Source organism: Anomaloglossus baeobatrachus, chromosome 1, assembly GCF_048569485.1.
Source record: "Anomaloglossus baeobatrachus isolate aAnoBae1 chromosome 1, aAnoBae1.hap1, whole genome shotgun sequence".
In the NCBI taxonomy this organism is placed as follows: domain Eukaryota; kingdom Metazoa; phylum Chordata; class Amphibia; order Anura; family Aromobatidae; genus Anomaloglossus; species Anomaloglossus baeobatrachus.
In genome coordinates this window covers 476,674,952-476,696,545 of record NC_134353.1, presented here as the reverse complement: position 1 = coordinate 476,696,545, position 21,594 = coordinate 476,674,952, and the positions used below count along the sequence as shown (strand labels likewise).

Below are 21,594 nucleotides of genomic sequence, written 5' to 3'. Positions count from 1 at the left end.
TTATTTGAGCACTGGGAGCTGTCCTTCAACAACATGCAGTACCGTATCTATATTTTTTGTGCTGGGAGATGTCCTTCAGCAGTACACCACATTCTATCCGGATTTTGTGTACTGGGAGCTGTCTTTATGCAGCACAAAACTATCCAGTTTTTGCGTACGACGAGCTGTGCTTCAATGAAACACAGTACTGTATCCATTTTTGTGTACTGGAAGCTGTTGTACAGTAGTGCACAACACTGTTTTCTGTGTACTTGGAGCTGTCCTTCAACACCACACAGAACTCTATTCATTGTGTACAGGAAGCTGTCGTTCAGTTGCACACACCATTCTGTCTGTTTTTTGTATACTGGGATCTGTCCTTCAATAGCACACAAAACCTTATCTGTTTGTGCACTGGGAGCTGTCCTTCAGCAGTACAAAACATTCTATCCTGATTTTGTGTACTGGGCGCTGTCTTTTTGCAGCCCACAAAACCCTGTCTAGTTTTTGCGTACTGCAAGCTGTCCTTCAATTAAACACAATACTCAATTTGTTTTTATGTACTGGAAGCTGTCCTACAGCAGTACACAGCACTCTTTCCGTTCTCTGTGTACTTGGAGCTGTCTTTCAGTAGCACACAGTACTCTAGTTTTCGTGTACTGGGAGCTATCCTACAGCAGTACACAGCACTCTTTCCGTTTTCTGTGTACTTGGATCTGTCTTTCAGTAGCACACAGTACTCTAGTTTTCGTGTACTGGGAGCTATCTTACAGCAGTACACAGCACTCTTTCCGTTTTCTGTGTACTTGGAGCTGTCTTTCAGTAGCACACAGTACTCTAGTTTTCGTGTACTGGGAGCTATCCTACAGCAGTACACAGCACTCTTTCCGTTTTCTGTGTACTTGGAGCTGTCTTTCAGTAGCACACAGTACTCTAGTTTTCGTGTACTGGGAGCTGTCCTACTGCAGTACACAGCACTCTATCCGTTTTCTGTGTACTTGGAGCTGTCCTTCAGTCCTTCAGTAGCACACATCACTGTCTGGTTTTCTTGTACTGGAAGCTGTCTTATAGCAGCACTCTATCCGTTTTCTGTGTACTAGAAACTGTCCTACAGAAGTAAACAACACTCTATCCATTTTCTGTGTACTTGGAGCTGGCCTACAGTAGCACACCCCATGCTATACGTTGTTTGTGTACAGGAAGCTGTCCTTCAGTTGTACACACCACCATGGGCGTACCCAGCGAGGGGTGGGGGGACAGCTTCCCCCCACTAAAAGCAGGGCCACGCACCTATTATGACCTGTCTCTATCAGGTAGCGTGTGCGTCAGGCAACGTGGGTGGTGAGGAGAGGACAGGGCGGCATGGTGCATTGGCACCCGCCACCCACTAGTACCGTAAGGGCAGGCTAAACGCTGCTCCCGCAGCCGCTCCTAGTAGGAGCTGTAAAATCCCATGCTCAGTGCCTGCCGGCCGCTCTGCACTGCAAATCATCACTCTGCGTCCCCGTTGTGTCGAGTCCTGCAGTGCAGAGTGGCTGGCACAGTCACAAGCTGGGGAGACTGCTGGGAGGCTGAGCTGCTGCCACAAGTAAAAAAAAATGTAAATATTAAATCAGACAGTCTCAGGGTCTGGGGAGCTGTTGTATATGATGGGGGGGGGGGCTGAATATGGGAGCCCTATGGGGGGCCGTATATGAGATACAGCCCCCCATAGGGCTCCTATCATGTGAGCCCTATGGAGGGGATGTATATGATATGGGAGCCCAATGAGGGGCTGTATATGACATGGGAAGCCTATGGGAATGCTGTATATGAGATGAGAGTCCTATGGGGGGCTGTATATGAGATGGGAGTCCTATGGGGGGCTGTATATGAGATAGGAGCCCTATGGGGGGCTGTGTATGAGATGTGTTACGAGGGGGACCCGGGGAAGCGTGCCAAGATGGGAAATGGACTGCTTCCGCCGGTCAAGGTCCACTGTGCGGTGTAAGGGACCGCCGCTATGGTGGGTGAAGAGTGAGCGGGTTGCTGCTAGCGATCGTCTGGAATGTCACAGACGATCTATGTACACCGATCTGCCCTAACCCGTGAGGGTTGTATGGCACAGATCTCACGGCTCGGTGTACCTGTTGCACGGGGAAGCACAGAGGTGCCCACGCACGTGTGCCAGTGGAAGTCACGAGAATATGGCACGAGGGTAGCACAGAGGTGCCCACGCACGTGTGCTTTCAATAACCAGCTGAGTCCAAAGGAGACTTGAGGAGCTCACCTGGGACAGGAACACGGCCTGTTGACGGGGGTACTGCCGGAGCAGCAAGGCAGGAACACGGCCTGCAAACGAGGTACTGCCGGAGCAGCAAGGGCCAAGCCCACAAGAGACAGTAATGCCTGAGCAGTGGCGTGGCAGCACGCTGCCAGACATCCAAACATAGAAGGACGGTCGCGCGCCGCCATGATGGCAGGGGGAGCTTTTAAGGAGGTGCAGCTCCACCCGAGGGCGGGCGCGAGGCGGAGATGACGGACTTGACCCAATCAGGGTCCACGACGTCCCAGCCTGGCCAGTCAGGATTCACCACGTCACCAGCCTTGTCATCAAGCCGTGTGACGTCAGTGAGCGAATCAGGACCCACCACGCATTGCACATGCTCACCCTCCTGCCTCTGGGAAATAGAGGCGGGATCCTCGGTCTCACAATGTGCAGAGATAACGGGAATCTCACTGCTTCCCTGAGCAGTAAACCTCTGCACATTGCGCAGCCTCGCAGACCTTCGGGGCCGCTGAGCAGGAGAGTCTGCGGCAGGCCAGGAATGGGAGACCGCTTCACTCCTTGTAACAGGAGAACCACTAGGTGTCACCCTTCTGCTGCCTCTCTGAGCAGGTATCTCCTGCACACTGCGCAGTCTGGCAGACCTTCGGCGCTGCTGAGCAGGAATGCTCGTGGCAGGCAAGGAATGGGAGACTGCCTCAGTCCTTGCCTCAGGAGAGCCACGAGATGTAACAGAGATGTATATGAGAGACAGTTACTATTGAATGATCTTTTAGTACCCTTTGAAATGAAAAGACCTGGCTCAGAAGTACAATGGGAGAGGACAGACTGACTGGGTTGTGTTTGATTAGCGTCCATCAGAAATTCTTCAAGGAAAATCGGGACTGGATTGAAACAAAAGTTTTGAACACGTTCTTTGTGCACTGGGAGCTGTCCTTCAGCAACAGGCAGCACTATGTCCATATTTTTTTGTGCTGGAACCTGTCCTTCAGCAGTACACAACATTTTATCCGTTTTTTGTGTACTGGAAGCTGTCCAGCAGCACTCTATCCATTTTATGTGTACTAAAAACTGCCCTACAGCAGCACACAACAGTCTACTCGGTTTTTTGTGTACTTGGAGCTGTCCTTCAGCAGCACACAGCACTCTGTCCAGTTTTCGTGTACTGGAAGCTATCCTACAGCAGCACTTTATCCATTTTCTGTGTACTAGAAACTGTCCTATAGCAGCACACATTATACTATGCATTTTCTGTGTACAGAGCCTACAAGTAGTATTCAACCCCCTGCAGATTTAGCAGGTTTGATAAGATGCAAATAAGTTAGAGCCTGCAAACTTCAAACAAGAGCAGGATTTATTAACAGATGCATAAATCTTACAAACCAACAAGTTATGTTGCTCAGTTAAATTTTAATAAATTTTCAACATAAAAGTGTGGGTCAATTATTATTCAACCCCTAGGTTTAATATTTTGTGGAATAACCCTTGTTTGCAATTACAGCTAATAATCGTCTTTTATAAGACCTGATCAGGCCGGCATAGGTCTCTGGAGTTATCTTGGCCCACTCCTCCATGCAGATCTTCTCCAAGTTATCTAGGTTCTTTGGGTGTCTCATGTGGACTTTAATCTTGAGCTCCTTCCACAAGTTTTCAATTGGGTTAAGGTCAGGAGACTGACTAGGCCCCTGCAACACCTTGATTTTTTCCCTCTTGAACCAGGCCCTGGTTTTCTTGGCTGTGTGCTTTGGGTCATTGTCTTGTTGGAAGATGAAATGACAACCCATCTTAAGATCCTTGATGGTGGAGCGGAGGTTCTTGGCCAAAATCTCTAGGTAAGGTAGGCCGTGCTATCCATCTTCCCATGGATGCGGACCAGATGGCCAGGCCCCTTGGCTGAGAAACAGCCCCACAGCATGATGCTGCCACCACCATGCTTGACTGTAGGGATGGTATTCTTGGGGTCGTATGCAGTGCCATCCAGTCTCCAAACGTCACGTGTGTGGTTGGCACCAAAGATCTCGATCTTGGTCTCATCAGACCAGAGAACCTTGAACCAGTCTGTCTCAGAGTCCTCCAAGTGATCATGAGCAAACTGTAGACGAGCCTTGACATGACGCTTTGAAAGTAAAGGTACCTTACGGGCTCGTCTGGAACGGAGACCATTGCGGTGGAGTACGTTACTTATGGTATTGACTGAATCCAATGTCCCCACTGCCATGAGATCTTCCCGGAGCTCCTTCCTTGTTGTCCTTGGGTTAGCCTTGACTCTTCGGACAAGCATGGCCTCGGCACGGGTGGAAACTTTCAAAGGCTGTCCAGGCCGTGGAAGGCTAACAGTAGTTCCATAAGCCTTCCACTTCCGGATGATGCTCCCAACAGTGGAGACAGGTAGGCCCAACTCCTTGGAATGGGTTTTGTACCCCTTGCCAGCCTTATGACCCTCCACGATCTTGTCTCTGATGGTCTTGGAATGCTCCTTTGTCTTTCCCATGTTGACCAAGTATGAGTGCTGTTCACAAGTTTGGGGAGGGTCTTAATTAGTCAGAAAAGGCTGGAAAAAGAGATAATTAATCCAAACATGTGAAGCTCATTGTTCTTTGTGCCTGAAATACTTCTTAATACTTTAGGGGAACCAAAACAGAATTCTTGTGGTTTGAGGGGTTGAATAATAAATGACCCTCTGAATAAACTTTTCACAATTTAAAAAAAAAAAAAAAAAAAAAAAAAGAAATAACATTCTGTGCATTTCACACTTCCAGGCTGATCTACAGTCCAAATGTCACAATGCCAAGTTAATTCCGAATGTGTAAACCTGCTAAATCTGCAGGGGGTTGAATACTACTTGTAGGCACTGTACTTGGAGCTGTCCTTCAGCAGCACACAGCACTCTGTCTGTTTTTGTGTACTGGAAGTTGTCCTTCAGCAGCACACAGCACTCTATCCATTTTTGTGTACTTGGAGCTGTCCCTCAGCAGCTCACAGCACTCAGTCGGTTTTTATGCACTGCGATTTGTCCTTCAGTAGCACACAGCACTCTTTACGTTTTTTGTGTACTGGCAGCTGACCTTCAGCACCACACAGCACTCTATCCGTGTATTGTATACTGGATAATGTCCTTCAGTACTAAGCAGTAGCAAACAACTCTATATCCGTTTTTTGTGTACTGGGAGTTGTCCTTCAGCAGCACACAGCACTCTTTCTGTTTTTTGTGTACTGGGATCTGTCCTTCAGTAGCAAGTAACTCTGTTTTCTGTGTACTGGGAGCTGTCCTTCAGCAGCACACAGCACTCTGTCCATTTTTTGTGTACTGGGAGCTATCCTTCAGTAGCAAACAACTCTCTCTGTTTTCTGTGTACTGGGAGCTGTCCTTCAGTAGCACACAACTCTCTTTCTGTTTTCTGTGTACTGGGATCTGTCCCTCAGCAGCACACAGCACTCTTTCCATTTTTTTGTATACTGGGATCTGTCCTTCAGCAGCTCACAACTCTATCCGTTTTCTGTGTACTGAGAGCTGTCCTTCAGTAGCAAACAACTCTCTATCCGTTTTCTGTGTACTGGGAGCTGTTACACCTCGTGGCTCTCCTGTGGCAAGGAATGAGACAGTCTCCTTGCCTGCCACGAGCGCTCCTGCTCCGCAGCGCCGAAGGTCTGCCAGACTGCGCAGAGTGCAGGAGAAACCTCCTCAGAGAGGCAGCACAAGGGTGACACCTAGTGGTACTCCTGTTGCAAGAAATGAGGAGGTCTCCCATTCCTTGCCTGCCACAGCTCCTCCTGCTCAGCAGCCTCGAAGGTCTGTGAGGTTGCGCAATGTGCAGAGATTTGCTGCTCAGGGAAGCAGTGAGACTCCCGTTATCTCTACACATTGTGAGACCGAGGATCCCGCCTCTATTTCCCAGAGGCAGGAGGGTGAGCATGTGCTATGCTTGGTGGATCCTGATTCGCCCACTGACGTCACACGGCTTGATGACAAGGCTGGTGACGTGGTGAATCCTGACTGGCCAGGCTGGGATGTCGTGGATCCTGATTGGGTCAAGTCCGTCATCTCCGCCTCGCGCCCGCCCTTGGCTGGAGCTACACCTCCTTAAATGCTCCTCCTGCCATCATGGCGGCGCGCGACCGTCCTTCTATGTTTGGATGTCTGGCAGCGTGCTGCCACGCCACTGCTCAGGCATTATCTTCTTCTGTGGGCTTGGCCCTTGCTGCTTAGGCAGCACCTGGTTTGCAGGCCGTGTCCCTGCCTTGCTGCTCCGGCAGTAGCTCCTTCTACAGGCCGTGTTCCTGTCCCAGGTGAGCTCCTCGAGTCTCCACTGGACTCACCTGGTTATTGAAAGCACACGTGCGTGGGCACCTCTGTGCTACCCTCGTGCCATATTCTCGTGACTTCCACTGGCACACGTGCGTGGGCACCTCTGTGCTTCCCCGTGCAACAGGTACACCGAGCCGTGTGATCCCTGCCATACAACCCACACGGGTTAGGGCAGACCGGTGTACATAGATCGTCTGTGACATTCCAGACGATCGCTAGCAGCAACCCGCTCACTCTTCACCCACCATAGCAGCGGTCCCTTACACCGCACAGTGGACCTTGACCGGCGGAAGCTGTCCATTCCCCATCTTGGCACGCTTCCCCGGGTCCCCCTCGTAACATTACGGTCGCGCCAAAGGTCTGGCTATGGCTGAAGAGCAGCAGCAGTTGCTGCGTTATGTGCAGCAGTTGGAATCACGTTTGGCAGCAGTGGAGCAGTCTTCCTCCGACAAGACTGCTCTGACGACAGTCGCCACCCAGGCGGCTACCCAGGCTGTGCTATTGGGCGGAAGGTCTCCTCGCCTTGCGCTTCCAGAGCGCTTTAGCGGGGACAGCTCCGAGTGCCGTGGGTTTATAAACCAAGTTACCACCTACTTAGAGCTGTCCGCGACTCTTTACGCTACCGAGAAGGCGAAGGTAGCCTTCGTCCAGTCCCTGCTCACAGGGAGAGCGCTGAAGTGGTCCACGCCGTTGTGGGAGCGCGGAGATCGGGTGGTGAATAACTTAGCATCTTATCTTGGGGCCATGAGAATGGTGTTCCTCGGGCCTCAAGTCACCCACGACTCCGCGCTGCGCCTCCTACGACTTCGGCAAGGGTCCGCTTCAGTCGGGGACTTTGCCATACACTTTAGGACACTTGCCGCAGAGCTGGACTGGCCCGATAAGGTCCTTGTCCCTGTGTTCTGGGAGGGCCTGGCAGGGTTCGTCAAAGACGCACTGGCCACGCGTGAGGTGCCTGCTACTTTAGAGTCCTTGATTGTGGTTGCCTCTCGCATAGACATCCGCCAGGCGGAGCGGAGGCTCGAGGTCTCTTCTGCACCCACGTCCTCACGGCCTAAAAAGCGTCTGGCTCCCGTATTCCACCAGACAGGTCTCCCAGCCAGCTCTGTAGGCGACTCCGTGGAGTCAATGGAGGTGTCCAAAGCGGTCTCCTCTACCCCAGGTTCTCGGTTTGGTGTCATCTGCTTTTCCTGTGGGCAGAGGGGACACATAGCTACCCGATGTCCCAAACCGTCGGGAAAAGACAGCGTCTAGTTTCCATCAGAGGGGGGTTACTAGACGCTGCTTCTCCCTCTAGGTTGACTATCAGCGCCCAGTTGCAGTTTGGCACTACTCTCTTCTCTGCTCTGGCCTGCCTGGACTCAGGCGCTGATGGCAATTTCATTTCGACCTCCCTGGCAACCCGATACTCAGTTCCCCTGGTTCTCTTACCCAAGCCACTCAGGGTTCGGGTAGTCAACGGGTCCCTACTAGTCGATACCATCACCCAGATCACCATCCCTCTCAGGATGAAAGTACCACCAGGACACCATGAGCAGGTATCCTTCCTGGTGCTTCCAGGGGGGACGGATGAGATCCTACTGGGCCTCCCCTGGTTGAGACAGCATGCTCCTATACTCAACTGGGCAACAGGGGAGATCTCATCATGGGCAGGATCCTGTAGGGAGCACCTCGTGACTACCGAACCACCCGCTACCATTAGGTCGGTTGGGTCCTCAGGGAATACAGGGGAGCCAGGTTTACCGACACCTTATGAGGCCTACAGGGACGTCTTCTCCAAGAGGGCCGCAGATACCCTTCCTCCCCACCGGCCATACGATTGCCGAATAGACCTGAAGCCAGGCTCCGAGCCCCCTAGGGGCAGAGTGTATCCCCTCTCTGCTCCAGAGACGGAGGCTATGTCCAAATATATTCAGGACAGCCTGGCAAAAGGGTTCATTCGCAAGTCTATTTCACCGGCCGGTGCGGGGTTCTTCTTCGTGCAAAAGAAGGAAGGGGATCTACGCCCCTGTATCGATTACAGGGGATTAAATGCAATCACGATCAAAAACAAATACCCTTTGCCCCTCATTACGGAGTTATTTGATCGATTCCGCGGGGCAAAGATCTTCACGAAGCTGGATCTACGCGGGGCGTATAATCTAGTGCGAGTCCGAGAGGGCGATGAGTGGAAGACCGCCTTCAACACCAGGGACGGTCACTACGAGTATCTCGTAATGCCCTTCGGACTCTGCAATGCCCCCGCCGTATTTCAAGACTTTGTGAATGATGTTTTCCGGGATTTGTATCTTTCCGTGGTTGCATACCTGGATGATATCCTTATCTTCTCCCCCGATCTTGCCACCCATCGGAGGGATGTCATCCGAGTACTTAAGAGGCTCCACACTCATTCGTTATATGCTAAGCTAGAAAAGTGCGTTTTTGAACGTGAATCCTTGCCGTTCCTGGGGTATATCGTGTCCAGTCAGGGGTTAGCAATGGATCCGGGGAAGTTGGAGACAGTGATGAAATGGCCTGAGCCCCGCTCGCTGAAAGCGATCCAGCGATTCTTGGGGTTTATCAATTATTATCGCCAGTTCATTCCCAACTTCTCGACGGTGGCAGCACCCATCATTGCCCTTACCCGCAAGGGCGCTAATCCCAAAGCATGGACACGGGAAACGGTAGAGGCATTTCACACTCTCAAAACTTACTTCTCCAGAGCTCCCATCCTTCATCGTCCAGACATCTCCAAACCCTTTCTACTAGAGGTAGACGCCTCTTCGGTCGGTGCTGGTGCAGTCCTGTACCAGAAAGACGAACGAGGAAGGAAGCATCCTTGTTTCTTTTTCTCCAAAACCTTTTCTCCGGCCGAGAGGAACTACTCCATAGGGGATAGGGAGTTACTGGCGATGAAACTAGCATTCCAGGAATGGCGGCATCTCCTGGAGGGTGCGAAGCATCCATTTGAAGTATTTTCCGACCATAAAAATCTCACATACCTCCAGACAGCACAACGCCTGAACCCAAGGCAGGCCCGTTGGTCCTTGTTCTTCTCCCGGTTCCGCTTTATTATCCGCCACCTGGCCGGTGAGAAGAACGTACGGGCCGATGCCTTGTCACGTTGTATGGTTGTGTTGGAGGAGGACGAGGAGGAGCCTCGTCTTATACTACCCCCGGACAGCTTGAGGATGGTCACTCCCACTTCTTTGGACCAGGTGCCACCTGGCAAGACCCTCGTTCCCCCTGAACTACGGAATGAGGTGCTATCGTGGGCCCATGCCTCCAAGGTCGGGGGTCACTTTGGGGTCAAAAGGACCAGAGACCTTGTGACTAGGCACTATTGGTGGCCGAGACTACCCCAGGACATACAGGAGTATGTGGGAGCCTGTATGTCGTGTGCACGGAATAAGCCGTCCCGGCAGAGACCGGCAGGTCTTCTTCACCCACTGCCAGTGCCGGATCGTCCCTGGGAAGTGGTGGGAATGGACTTCCTGGGAGATCTGCCCAAGTCAGCAGGTCACAAGGTCGTATGGGTCATCACGGATCACTTCTCTAAAATGGTCCACTTGGTGCCTCTCCCACGACTCCCGACGTCACGTGCTCTCGCCACCTTATTCATTAGGCATGTATTTAGGCTGCATGGCATGCCTGACAAGGTGGTGAGCGACCGGGGTCCCCAGTTCGCGTCTCGCTTCTGGAGAGAGCTCTGTAAGCTCCTGCAGATAGAGCTGAACATCTCCTCCGCATACCATCCCGAGACCAATGGACTAGTGGAGAGGACCAATCAGACCTTGGTAACTTACCTCCGCCATTTTATCTCCGCGCACCACGACAACTGGGCTAACCTCCTTCCTTGGGCCGAATTTGCCATTAATAATTCGGTCCATGAATCCTCTGGTCAGACTCCGTTCCTGCTCAATAACGGACAACATCCCAGAATCCCGGTTCCGATGCCCATTACGTCACCCGATCCTAGAGTGGAGGATTAGGCGACCGAGGCCCGGGAGATCTGGGATAACACCCAAGAGGCCCTTAAGAGGGCTAAAGACCGGATGGTGACAACGGCTGATGAGCGCCGCCGCCCTGCACCATCCTTCGCCCCTGGTGACCTAGTGTGGCTGTCCTCTAAGAATGTTAACCTACGGGTACAGGCAGCCAAGTTCGCCCCTAGGTACCTGGGTCCGTTTAAAGTGCTAGAGCAGGTGAACCCGGTGGCATACCGACTCCAGCTCCCTCCACGCTGGGCTATAGCCAACACCTTTCACGTGTCCCTCCTGAAACCCGTACGACTTAATAAGTTCTCGGGGTCCCTGACGCCTCAAACTGACTCCCCGCCCGACGACTCTGAGGTGGCGAAGCTTGTGGAGACAAAAGTTATACGGGGCAGGAGGTACTACCTCGTGGAGTGGGTCGGCCGTGGTCCGGAGCATAGATCCTGGGAATTGGAGGATCATATCCACGCCCCGGGTTTGATAGCGGCCTTCGAGCACGGGCAGGGGGGGGGGCCTAGACGGGGGGGTAATGTTACACCTCGTGGCTCTCCTGTGGCAAGGAATGAGACAGTCTCCTTGCCTGCCACGAGCGCTCCTGCTCCGCAGCGCCGAAGGTCTGCCAGACTGCGCAGAGTGCAGGAGAAACCTCCTCAGAGAGGCAGCACAAGGGTGACACCTAGTGGTACTCCTGTTGCAAGAAATGAGGAGGTTTCCCATTCCTTGCCTGCCACAGCTCCTCCTGCTCAGCAGCCTCGAAGGTCTGTGAGGTTGCGCAATGTGCAGAGATTTGCTGCTCAGGGAAGCAGTGAGACTCCCGTTATCTCTACACATTGTGAGACCGAGGATCCCGCCTCTATTTCCCAGAGGCAGGAGGGTGAGCATGTGCTATGCTTGGTGGATCCTGATTCGCCCACTGACGTCACACGGCTTGATGACAAGGCTGGTGACGTGGTTAATCCTGACTGGCCAGGCTGGGATGTCGTGGATCCTGATTGGGTCAAGTCCGTCATCTCCGCCTCGCGCCCGCCCTTGGCTGGAGCTACACCTCCTTAAAAGCTCCTCCTGCCATCATGGCGGCGCGCAACCGTCCTTCTATGTTTGGATGTCTGGCAGCGTGCTGCCACGCCACTGCTCAGGCATTATCTTCTTCTGTGGGCTTGGCCCTTGCTGCTTAGGCAGCACCTGGTTTGCAGGCCGTGTCCCTGCCTTGCTGCTCCGGCAGTAGCTCCTTCTACAGGCCGTGTTCCTGTCCCAGGTGAGCTCCTCGAGTCTCCACTGGACTCACCTGGTTATTGAAAGCACACGTGCGTGGGCACCTCTGTGCTACCCTCGTGCCATATTGTCGTGACTTCCACTGGCACACGTGCGTGGGCACCTCTGTGCTTCCCCGTGCAACAGGTACACCGAGCCGTGTGATCCCTGCCATACAACCCACACGGGTTAGGGCAGACCGGTGTACATAGATCGTCTGTGACATTCCAGACGATCGCTAGCAGCAACCCGCTCACTCTTCACCCACCATAGCAGCGGTCCCTTACACCGCACAGTGGACCTTGACCGACGGAAGCTGTCCATTCCCCATCTTGGCACGCTTCCCCGGGTCCCCCTCGTAACAGGGAGCTATCCTTCAGTAGCAAACAACTCTCTCCGTTTTCTGTGTACTGGGAGCTGTCCTTCAGCAGCACGCAGCACTCTTTCCGTTTTTTTGTGTACTGGGAGCTGTCCTTCAATAGCAAACAACTCTCTATCCGTTTTCTGTGTACTGGGACCTGTCCTTCAGCAGCACACAGCAGTCTTTCCGTTTTTTGTGTACTGGGATCTGTCCTTCAGCAGCACACAGCACTCTTTCCGTTTTTTGTGTACTGGGAGCTATCCTTCAGTAGCAAACAACTCTCTATCCGTTTTCTGTGTACTGGGAGCTATCCTTCAGTAGCAAACAACTCTCTATCCGTTTTCTGTGTACTGGGAGCTGTCCTTCAGCAGCACACAGCTCTCTTTCCGTTTTTTTGTGTACTGGGAGCTATCCTTCAGTAGCAAACAACTCTCTCTGTTTTCTGTGTACTGGGAGCTGTCCTTCAGTAGCACACAACTCTCTTTCCGTTTTCTGTGTACTGGGATCTGTCCCTCAGCAGCACACAGCACTCTTTCCGTTTTTTTGTGTACTGGGATCTGTCCTTCAGCAGCACACAACTCTATCTGTTTTCTGTGTACTGGGAGCTGTCCTTCAGTAGCAAACAACTCTCTATCCGTTTTCTGTGTACTGGGAGCTATCCTTCAGTAGCAAACAACTCTCTATCCGTTTTCTGTGTACTGGGAGCTGTCCTTCAGCAGCACACATCACTCTTTCCGTTTTTTTGTGTACTGGGAGCTGTCCTTCAGTAGCAAACAACTCTATCCGTTTTCTGTGTACTGGGAGCTATCCTTCAGTAGCAAACAACTCTCTATCCGTTTTCTGTGTACTGGGAGCTGTCCTTCAGTAGCACACAACTCTCTTTCCGTTTTCTGTGTACTGGGAGCTATCCTTCAGTAGCAAACAACTCTCTATCCGTTTTCTGTGTACTGGGAGCTATCCTTCAGTAGCAAACAACTCTCTATCCGTTTTCTGTGTACTGGGAGCTGTCCTTCAGTAGCACACAACTCTCTTTCCGTTTTCTGTGTACTGGGAGCTATCCTTCAGTAGCAAACAACTCTCTATCCGTTTTCTGTGTACTGGGAGCTATCCTTCAGTAGCAAACAACTCTCTATCCGTTTTCTGTGTACTGGGAGCTATCCTTCAGTAGCAAACAACTCTCTATCCGTTTTCTGTGTACTGGGAGCTGTCCTTCAGCAGCACACAGCTCTCTTTCCGTTTTTTTGTGTACTGGGAGCTATCCTTCAGTAGCAAACAACTCTCTCTGTTTTCTGTGTACTGGGAGCTATCCTTCAGTAGCACACAACTCTCTTTCCGTTTTCTGTGTACTGGGATTTGTCCCTCAGCAGCACACAGCACTCTTTCCGTTTTTTTGTGTACTGGGATCTGTCCTTCAGCAGCACACAACTCTATCTGTTTTCTTTGTACTGGGAGCTGTTCTTCAGTAGCAAACAACTCTCTATCTGTTTTCTGTGTACTGGGAGCTATCCTTCAGTAGCAAACAACTCTCTATCCGTTTTCTGTGTACTGGGAGCTGTCCTTCAGCAGCACACATCACTCTTTCCGTTTTTTTGTGTACTGGGAGCTGTCCTTCAGTAGCAAACAACTCTCTATCCGTTTTCTGTGTACTGGGAGCCGTCCTTCAGCAGCACACAGCACTCTTTCCGTTTTTTGTGTACTGGGATCTGTCCTTCAGTAGCAAGTAACTCTCTATCCATTTTGTGTACTGGGAGCTGTCCTTCAGTAGCAAACAACTCTCTATCCGTTTTCTGTGTACTAGGAGCCGTCCTTCAGCAGCACACAGCACTCTGTCCGTTTTATGTGTACTGAGAGCTGTTCTTCAGCAGCACACGGCACTCTTTCCGTTTTTTGTGTACTGGGAGCTGTCCTTCAGTAGCAAACAACTCTCTATCCGTTTTCTGTGTACTGGGAGTTGTCCTTCAGCAGCACACAGCACTCTGTCCGTTTTATGTGTACTGAGAGCTGTCCTTCAGCAGCACACGGCACTCTTTCCGTTTTTTGTGTACTGGGAGCTATCCTTCAGTAGCACACAACTCTCTTTCCGTTTTCTGTGTACTGGGATCTGTCCCTCAGCAGCACACAGCACTCTTTCCGTTTTTTTGTGTACTGGGATCTGTCCTTCAGCAGCACACAACTCTATCTGTTTTCTGTGTACTGGGAGCTGTCCTTCAGTAGCAAACAACTCTCTATCCGTTTTCTGTGTACTGGGAGCTGTCCTTCAGCAGCACACATCACTCTTTCCGTTTTTTTGTGTACTGAGAGCTGTCCTTCAGTAGCACACAGCTCTCCATTTTCTGTGTACTGGGAGCTGTCCTTCAGCAGCACACAGCACTCTTTCCGTTTTCTGTGTACTGGGAGCTGTCCTTCAGTAGCACACAACTCTCTTTCCGTTTTCTGTGTACTGGGATCTGTCCTTCAGCAGCACACAGCACTCTTTCCGTTTTTTTGTGTACTGGGAGCTGTCCTTCAGTAGCAAACAACTCTCTATCCGTTTTCTGTGTACTGGGAGCTGTCCTTCAGCAGCACACAGCACTCTTTCCATTTTTTGTGTACTGGGAGCTATCCTTCAGTAGCAAACAACTCTCTATCCGTTTTCTGTGTACTGGGAGCTATCCTTCAGTAGCAAACAACTCTCTATCCGTTTTCTGTGTACTGGGAGCTATCCTTCAGTAGCAAACAACTCTCTATCCATTTTCTGTGTACTGGGAGCTGTCCTTCAGCAGCGCACAGCACTCTTTCCGTTTTTTTTGTGTACTGGGAGCTATCCTTCAGTAGCAAACAACTCTCTATCCGTTTTCTGTGTACTGGGAGCTATCCTTCAGCAGCACACAGCTCTCTTTCCGTTTTTTTGTGTACTGGGAGCTATCCTTCAGTAGCAAACAACTCTATCTGTTTTCTGTGTACTGGGAGCTGTCCTTCAGCAGCACACATCACTCTTTCCATTTTTTTGTGTACTGGGAGCTATCCTTCAGTAGCAAACAACTCTCTATCCGTTTTCTGTGTACTGGGAGCTATCCTTCAGTAGCAAACAACTCTCTATCCGTTTTCTGTGTACTGGGAGCTGTCCTTCAGTAGCAAACAACTCTCTATCCGTTTTCTGTGTACTGGGAGCCGTCCTTCAGCAGCACACAGCACTCTTTCCGTATTTTGTGTACTGGGATCTGTCCTTCAGTAGCAACTAACTCTCTATCCGTTTTCTGTGTACTAGGAGCCGTCCTTCAGCAGCACACAGCACTCTGTCCGTTTTATGTGTACTGAGAGCTGTTCTTCAGCAGCACACGGCACTCTTTCCGTTTTTTGTGTACTGGGATCTGTCCTTCAGCAGCACACAACAATTGATCCTATATGTGTGGGCACCGTACAGCATCCAGTCTTAAGTACAGTATATGTGCTAGGATCGAACCTCGCTGACAACACAGGCCAATCCATCCCAGTTTTTCTGCAGGTGCCAGTTGCTGTCTCTGCACCGCACCACATCTCTAAGTAGCTGTGTCTTATCTAAGCCTCTCAGTTGCCATTTCCACTAGTATAACGCCAACCTACAGCCTGAATGCATAAAACATGTGACAAATGTCTATGAGCATCTGCATACTGGAACATTTCACATAGCAGCAACGTGCTGTATTACCTGCAGTATCTAATCTGCAGGACTAGGGGGTGTCTACCAAAACCTCACATGATACCCAAGTAGCAGACCGTAGCCAGCCACAGCTGCGACCTCCCCACCCATGCCAGGCAGGCACGGCATGTCTGCAGCCAGGGCACCCTTTGCAGCCTTGCCCCACTGCAGGCTATAAAGGCATTGTGTGTGCCCCACTGGAAGGCTGTGTTACCCGTTTGGATTGCGGGGGGAGGGAGGGCTGGAGAGAAGAGACATTGCAGCAGTGACCAATCTACAAGACCAGGGTGGGCTCCTCGGCTGCGGCAGTGCGGCGAGCGCCAGGAAACTACTTCTCCCAATTCCTCGCCACATTCCCAGCACAATGAGGCAACAGAAGAAGGCAATGTGATCCCATTCCCAGCCCATGTCCTGGAAAATATCGGCTGGGTACTGCTATGCCAGAGAATTAACCCTATGTGGCTTGGTTTCCAGTTCGCAGCATGGGTAAGTGGGTGGATAGCAGGGCATCGGAATGCAATTTTTCCTGGAAGAAGGGGTTAAGTTGTGTATGATTGATGTAGCACATACATTGCTGCAGGGCCTATGTGGCATAAGGGGACACTAATTGTCCCATTGGGTATGGGAACTTGATAATTATGGAGTGGGGTCATGGGTGCCCCTGGCTGAGAGGGCATTTCATTCAGGAATACAGGTACTGTAGATTAGCACTGCTGTGTGCATGATTGAGGCTCCTAATTACAGAAATTGCCAACTGAGTGCAGAAATGTACATGCCTGGAAGAATGGATGTGCTAGAAGTATGACAAGGTGGAGGCAGGGTGCTAGGGATGTAGCAATGTAGGAGATGATGCCATTTCTGTGCCTGCATTAGTGGTATATGGTGTGTGCCAATGCAGCTAATGCAGTGCAGGAATGATGCGTTTGCTGTGTGATCTGAGCCTTGCCATTCTCTTTCATGTCTTAAGTTACTATGGCTGTAAGATATTCTATACATGTAATAAAGCTGAATGTTATCCATGGCTTCTTGACTTTGTGTGGCCAATAGTGGGGTTTACAGGTGCCACAACTGCAGGGTTTCTCCACTCAAGGATTTCTCCCTAGGGCTTCATGAGTAGATCATTACCTAGAGGACATGCAGTCAATAGAAAGGCTTCTGTCTGTAGTCAAAGAAGGATTTCTATGCTATTTGGTGCCATTGGGGTCTACGATTGTTGTACAGCTTCGCAACTTCTAGCTTATTACAGGTATTCTTACCCTGCCAATGTTATTCCATACATGCTCTGCTCCTATATCCATGCACTTACCATTGAATATGAGATTACTGAGTTTTTCTACCAGTGGATTGTACTTTCTTCTAACACTTTTTCCTTCTCCCTTGAGTGTTGATACCGTTTTATCTTATTTTGCGCCTGTTCTCATTCAGACATTTCATAGAATCATATTAGGCACATACACTTGTGTGTACAGCTTCTTACGGTATTGAAATGATGTCAAGATGCATTGCTGTTTTTTCTCTAATCCATCACAATCAACTGTGTCTTTTAGTATGCTACATATGGAAAGTGGCGAGGCTTTGGTAATAATATTTGGAGAAGGCGACATTGTATTATAAGGAAATGTTAAGGAATGCTTAACCTCAGAATGAATGTCTGGTGAGATCATAACAAAAGCAACTGCACCAACAACCACTATGAAGCAATCATCATGAAGCGTTATATGTAAACAGACCACAATATGACAAGCCGCTGTCATTGTGATCGAGCACTACATACTCATTTTATCAGTGTTACCCTGTAAATATAGTAAAGAATAAATACTTTTTTATATGAAATAAAAAACAAAACCAATAGTAATTCTAGGGAACCAATAATCTAATAAACAGGATCAAGTCTGACAATTCAGACAGATTTTGAAATCTCAGCTCTGCGTACAAATGTATAGATACTTTCCCTAAATATTTTGCCAATATGTTATGATTACTAATGAGAAGAATTGGTCATATGCCAGTTATACAACGAATAATACAATAAGGCTGAAACTTGGTAAAAAATATTAAAATAGAAAAGTGGAAATACTATTTTAAAAACCATAATTGACGGCTTGTTTCCTTTTTTATATTTATCCGGAGCATTGTTTTTTTTCCTTCTTTTATGCGTGTGCAGTATAGCCAGATACATTCAGCATAATAGCTTGGAAAAAATGTACCACTTGGATTTTAAATGGATACATTTTATTTACCTAGATGGAGTGTCTCATAATTAGGAACACTCAGTATGTGGCAAAAAATAAGTGGCACAACGCCCATAATTGATACATTTCTTAATGCAACACCAAGGTCCTTAGTTTAACGACGTCTTTTTGTTAGACTAACTTACATACATTTAATTACATGATCAGGACTAATGTTGGCTAAAAAGGTTGTCTTTACTATTGGCAGCCCAAAGGTTGCTAGCCAAATTCCTCCATCTCAGGAAACTATTTTCTTGTTACAGCTTAGGGGTATAGTCACGGCAAAACAACAATTTATTTTCCCAATGGTGGAAGAACACAACTTCCTATATTGTCATTATATATAGCTTTTCAGTTTTAATTCACTACACCTAAATGGACCCATGACAAAGCCATATAGCCAAAACTACACATTAGCCAGCAAACCTTTTTGTGGCATCTAGATGACCAGATAGTGATTCATTATTGCAGAGAATGTGTTTTTGCCATGCCTTCTCAGCTATAACAACCCAGCTGCCTAGCCATGTGAATGGCCCAGCCATGTCAGCGGCCCAGCCATGTCAACTGCCCAGCCATGTCAGCGGCCAACCATGTCAACTGTCCAGCCATGTCAACTGCCCAGCCATGTCAACTGCCCAGCCATGTGATTGGCCCAGCCATGTCAGTGGCCCAGCAATGTCAGAGGCTAACCATGGCAACTACCCAGCTATGTCAGCAACCCAGCCATGTCAAGTGCCCAGCCATGTTAACTGCACAGCCATGTCAACTGCCAAGCCATGTAAGTGGCCCAGCCATATCAGCTGCCCAGCCATGTCAGCTGCCCAGCCAGTTCAGTAGCCCAGCCATGTCAGCAGCCCAGCCATGTAAACTGCCCAGCCATGTCAGTGACCCAGCCATGTCAGCAACCCAGCCATGTCAGTTGTCCAGCCATGACAACTGCCCAGCCATGTCAGCAACCAAGCCATTCCTAAGCATTTAAAATGGTCCCTTAGTCTGGATAAGTAGGCTACACAATCATGTGGAAGGCTGCTGACTTGACAGATGTCCAGAAGGCAGTCATTGACACACTCTACAAGGAGGGTAAGCCACAAAAGGTCATTGCTAAAGAAATTGGCTGATCGCATAGTGCTATATCCAAGCATATTAATGGAAAGTTGAATGGAAGGAAAAATTGTGATAGAAAAAGGTGCACAAGCAACTGGGATAACCGCAGCCTTGATAGGATTGTTAAGAAAAGGCCATTCAAAAATTTGGGGGAGATTCACAAGGAGTGGACTGCTGCTGGACTCAGTGCTTCAAGAGCCACCACACACAGAAGTATCTAGGACATGGGCTACAATTGTCGCATTCCTGGTGTCAAGAAACTCAGGACCAATAGACAACTCCAGAAGAGTCTTACCTGGGCCAAAGAGAAAAAGAACTGGACTGTTCCTCAGTGGTCCAAGGTGTTGTTTTCAGATGAAAGTACATTTTGCATTTCCTTTGGAAATCAAGGTCCCAGAGTCTGGAGGAAGAATGGAGAGGCCACAATCCAAGCTGCTTGAGGTCTAGTGTGAAGTTTCCACAGTCAGTGATGGTTTGGGGAGCCATGTCATCTGCTGGTATAGGTCCACTGTGTTTAATCAAGACCAAAGTCAGCACAGCCATCTACCAGGAAGCACTTCATGCTTCCCTCTACCGACAAGCTTTTTGGAGATGGAAAGTTCATTTTCCAGCAGGACTTGGCACCTGTCCACACTGCCAAAAGTACCAATTCCTGGTTTAATAACCACAGTATCACTGTGCTTGATTGGCCAGCAAACTCGCCTGACCTAAACCCCATAGAGAATCTATGGGGTATTGTCAAGAGGAAGATGAGAGACACCAGACCCAACAATGCAGACGAGCTGAAGGCTGCTATCAAAGCACCCTGGGCTTCCATAACACTTCAGCAGTGCCACAGGCTGATCGCCTCCATGCCACGCTGCATTGATGTAGTAATTCATGCAAAAGGAGCCCCGACCAAGTATTGAGTGTGTTTACTGTACAACATTTTCAGTAGGCCAACATTTCTGAGTTTAGAATTTTTTCAGTTGTTCTTATACAATATTCTGAGATAATGAATTTTGGGTTTTCATTGGCTGTAAGCCATAATCATCAACATTAACAGAAAGAAACACTTGAAATAAATCTCTCTGTGTGGAATGACTCTATATAATATATGTGTTTCCCTTTTGTATTGAATTACTGAAATAAATGAACTTTTTGATGAAATTCAAATCTATTGAGATCCACCTGTATAAGACAAATAGTGGAACTAAAAAGAGAATGTATGTTCACAATATTTATGCCAGGCATCTCTATGAACACTGATAATACATCTTCCCTACCACTTTATGAACTAACAACAATTTTGACAGCCTTTGAGAGAAAGAAAATCCATTAAATACCTAAATACATATAAATTGATGTCTATATATCTATATATATATATATATATATATATATATATATATATATATATATATTTATTTATTTTTATACATATATATATATATATATATAAGTATTTGATACACTGCCAATTTTGCAAGCTTTCCCTCCTACAAAGAATGGAAAGGTCTGTCATCTTTATTGATATTGATGGTACACTTCATCAGTGACAGAATCCCCCCAAGATTATAGAAAACTCACATTGTATGATTTTTAAATAATTAATTTGTATTTTATTGCATAAAATAAGTATTTAATACAATAGAAAAACAGAACTTAATATTTGTTACAGAAACCTTTGTTTCAATTACAGAGGTTAAACATTTCCTGTAGTTCTTAACCAAGTTTGCACACACTGCAGCAGGGATTTTTGCCCACTCCTCCATGTAGATCTTCTCCAGATCTTTCAGGTTTCGGGGCTGTCTCTGGGCAACATTGATCTTCAGCTCCCTCCAAAGATTTGCTATTGGGTTCCAGTCTGGAGATTGGGTAGGCCACGCCAGGACCTTGAAATGCTTCTTACGGAGCCACTCCTCAGTTGCCCTAGCTGTTTGTTTTGGGTTATTGTAATGTTGGAAGACCCAGCCACGACTCATCTTCAATGCTCTTACTGATGGAATTTGGTTGTTGGCCAAAATCTCACTATACATGACCCCATCCATACTCCCTTCATACGATGCAGTCGTCCTGTCTCCTTTGCAGAAAAACATCCTCAAAGTATGACGTTTCACCCCCAAGCTTCAAGGGTGGGATGGTGTTCTTGGGGTTGTACTCATCCTTCTTCTTTCTCAAAACATGACAAGTGGAGTTGATTTCAAAATGTTCTATTTTGGCCTCATCTGACCACATGACCTTCTCCCATGGCTCTTCTGGATCATCCGAATGGTCATTTGTGAACGTCAAATGGGCCTGGACATGTGCTGGTGTGAGCAGAGAGACCTTGCATGCCCTGCAGGATTTTAATCAATGATGGCAAACTGTGTTACTAACGGTAATTCTTGAGACTGTGGTCCCAGCTTTCTTCAGGTCATTGACCAAATCCTCCTGTGTAGTTCTGGGCTGATTCCTGACCTTTCTTAGAATCATCCTTACCCCA

At 48.8% G+C, this 21,594-nt stretch overlaps 1 protein-coding gene across 1 annotated transcript in view; it reads left to right on the top strand.

Moving 5' to 3' along the window:
- The first annotated feature begins 15,867 nt into the window (after window positions 1-15,867).
- The window catches only part of KCNN1 (potassium calcium-activated channel subfamily N member 1), a 206,299-nt gene continuing 200,572 nt past the window's right edge, over window positions 15,868-21,594 (top strand). The window contains exon 1 of the mRNA XM_075314848.1: window positions 15,868-16,281. Within this exon, the coding sequence (XP_075170963.1) occupies window positions 16,252-16,281 (30 nt within the window). The 5' untranslated portion in view covers window positions 15,868-16,251. The remainder of the gene's footprint in view (window positions 16,282-21,594) is intronic.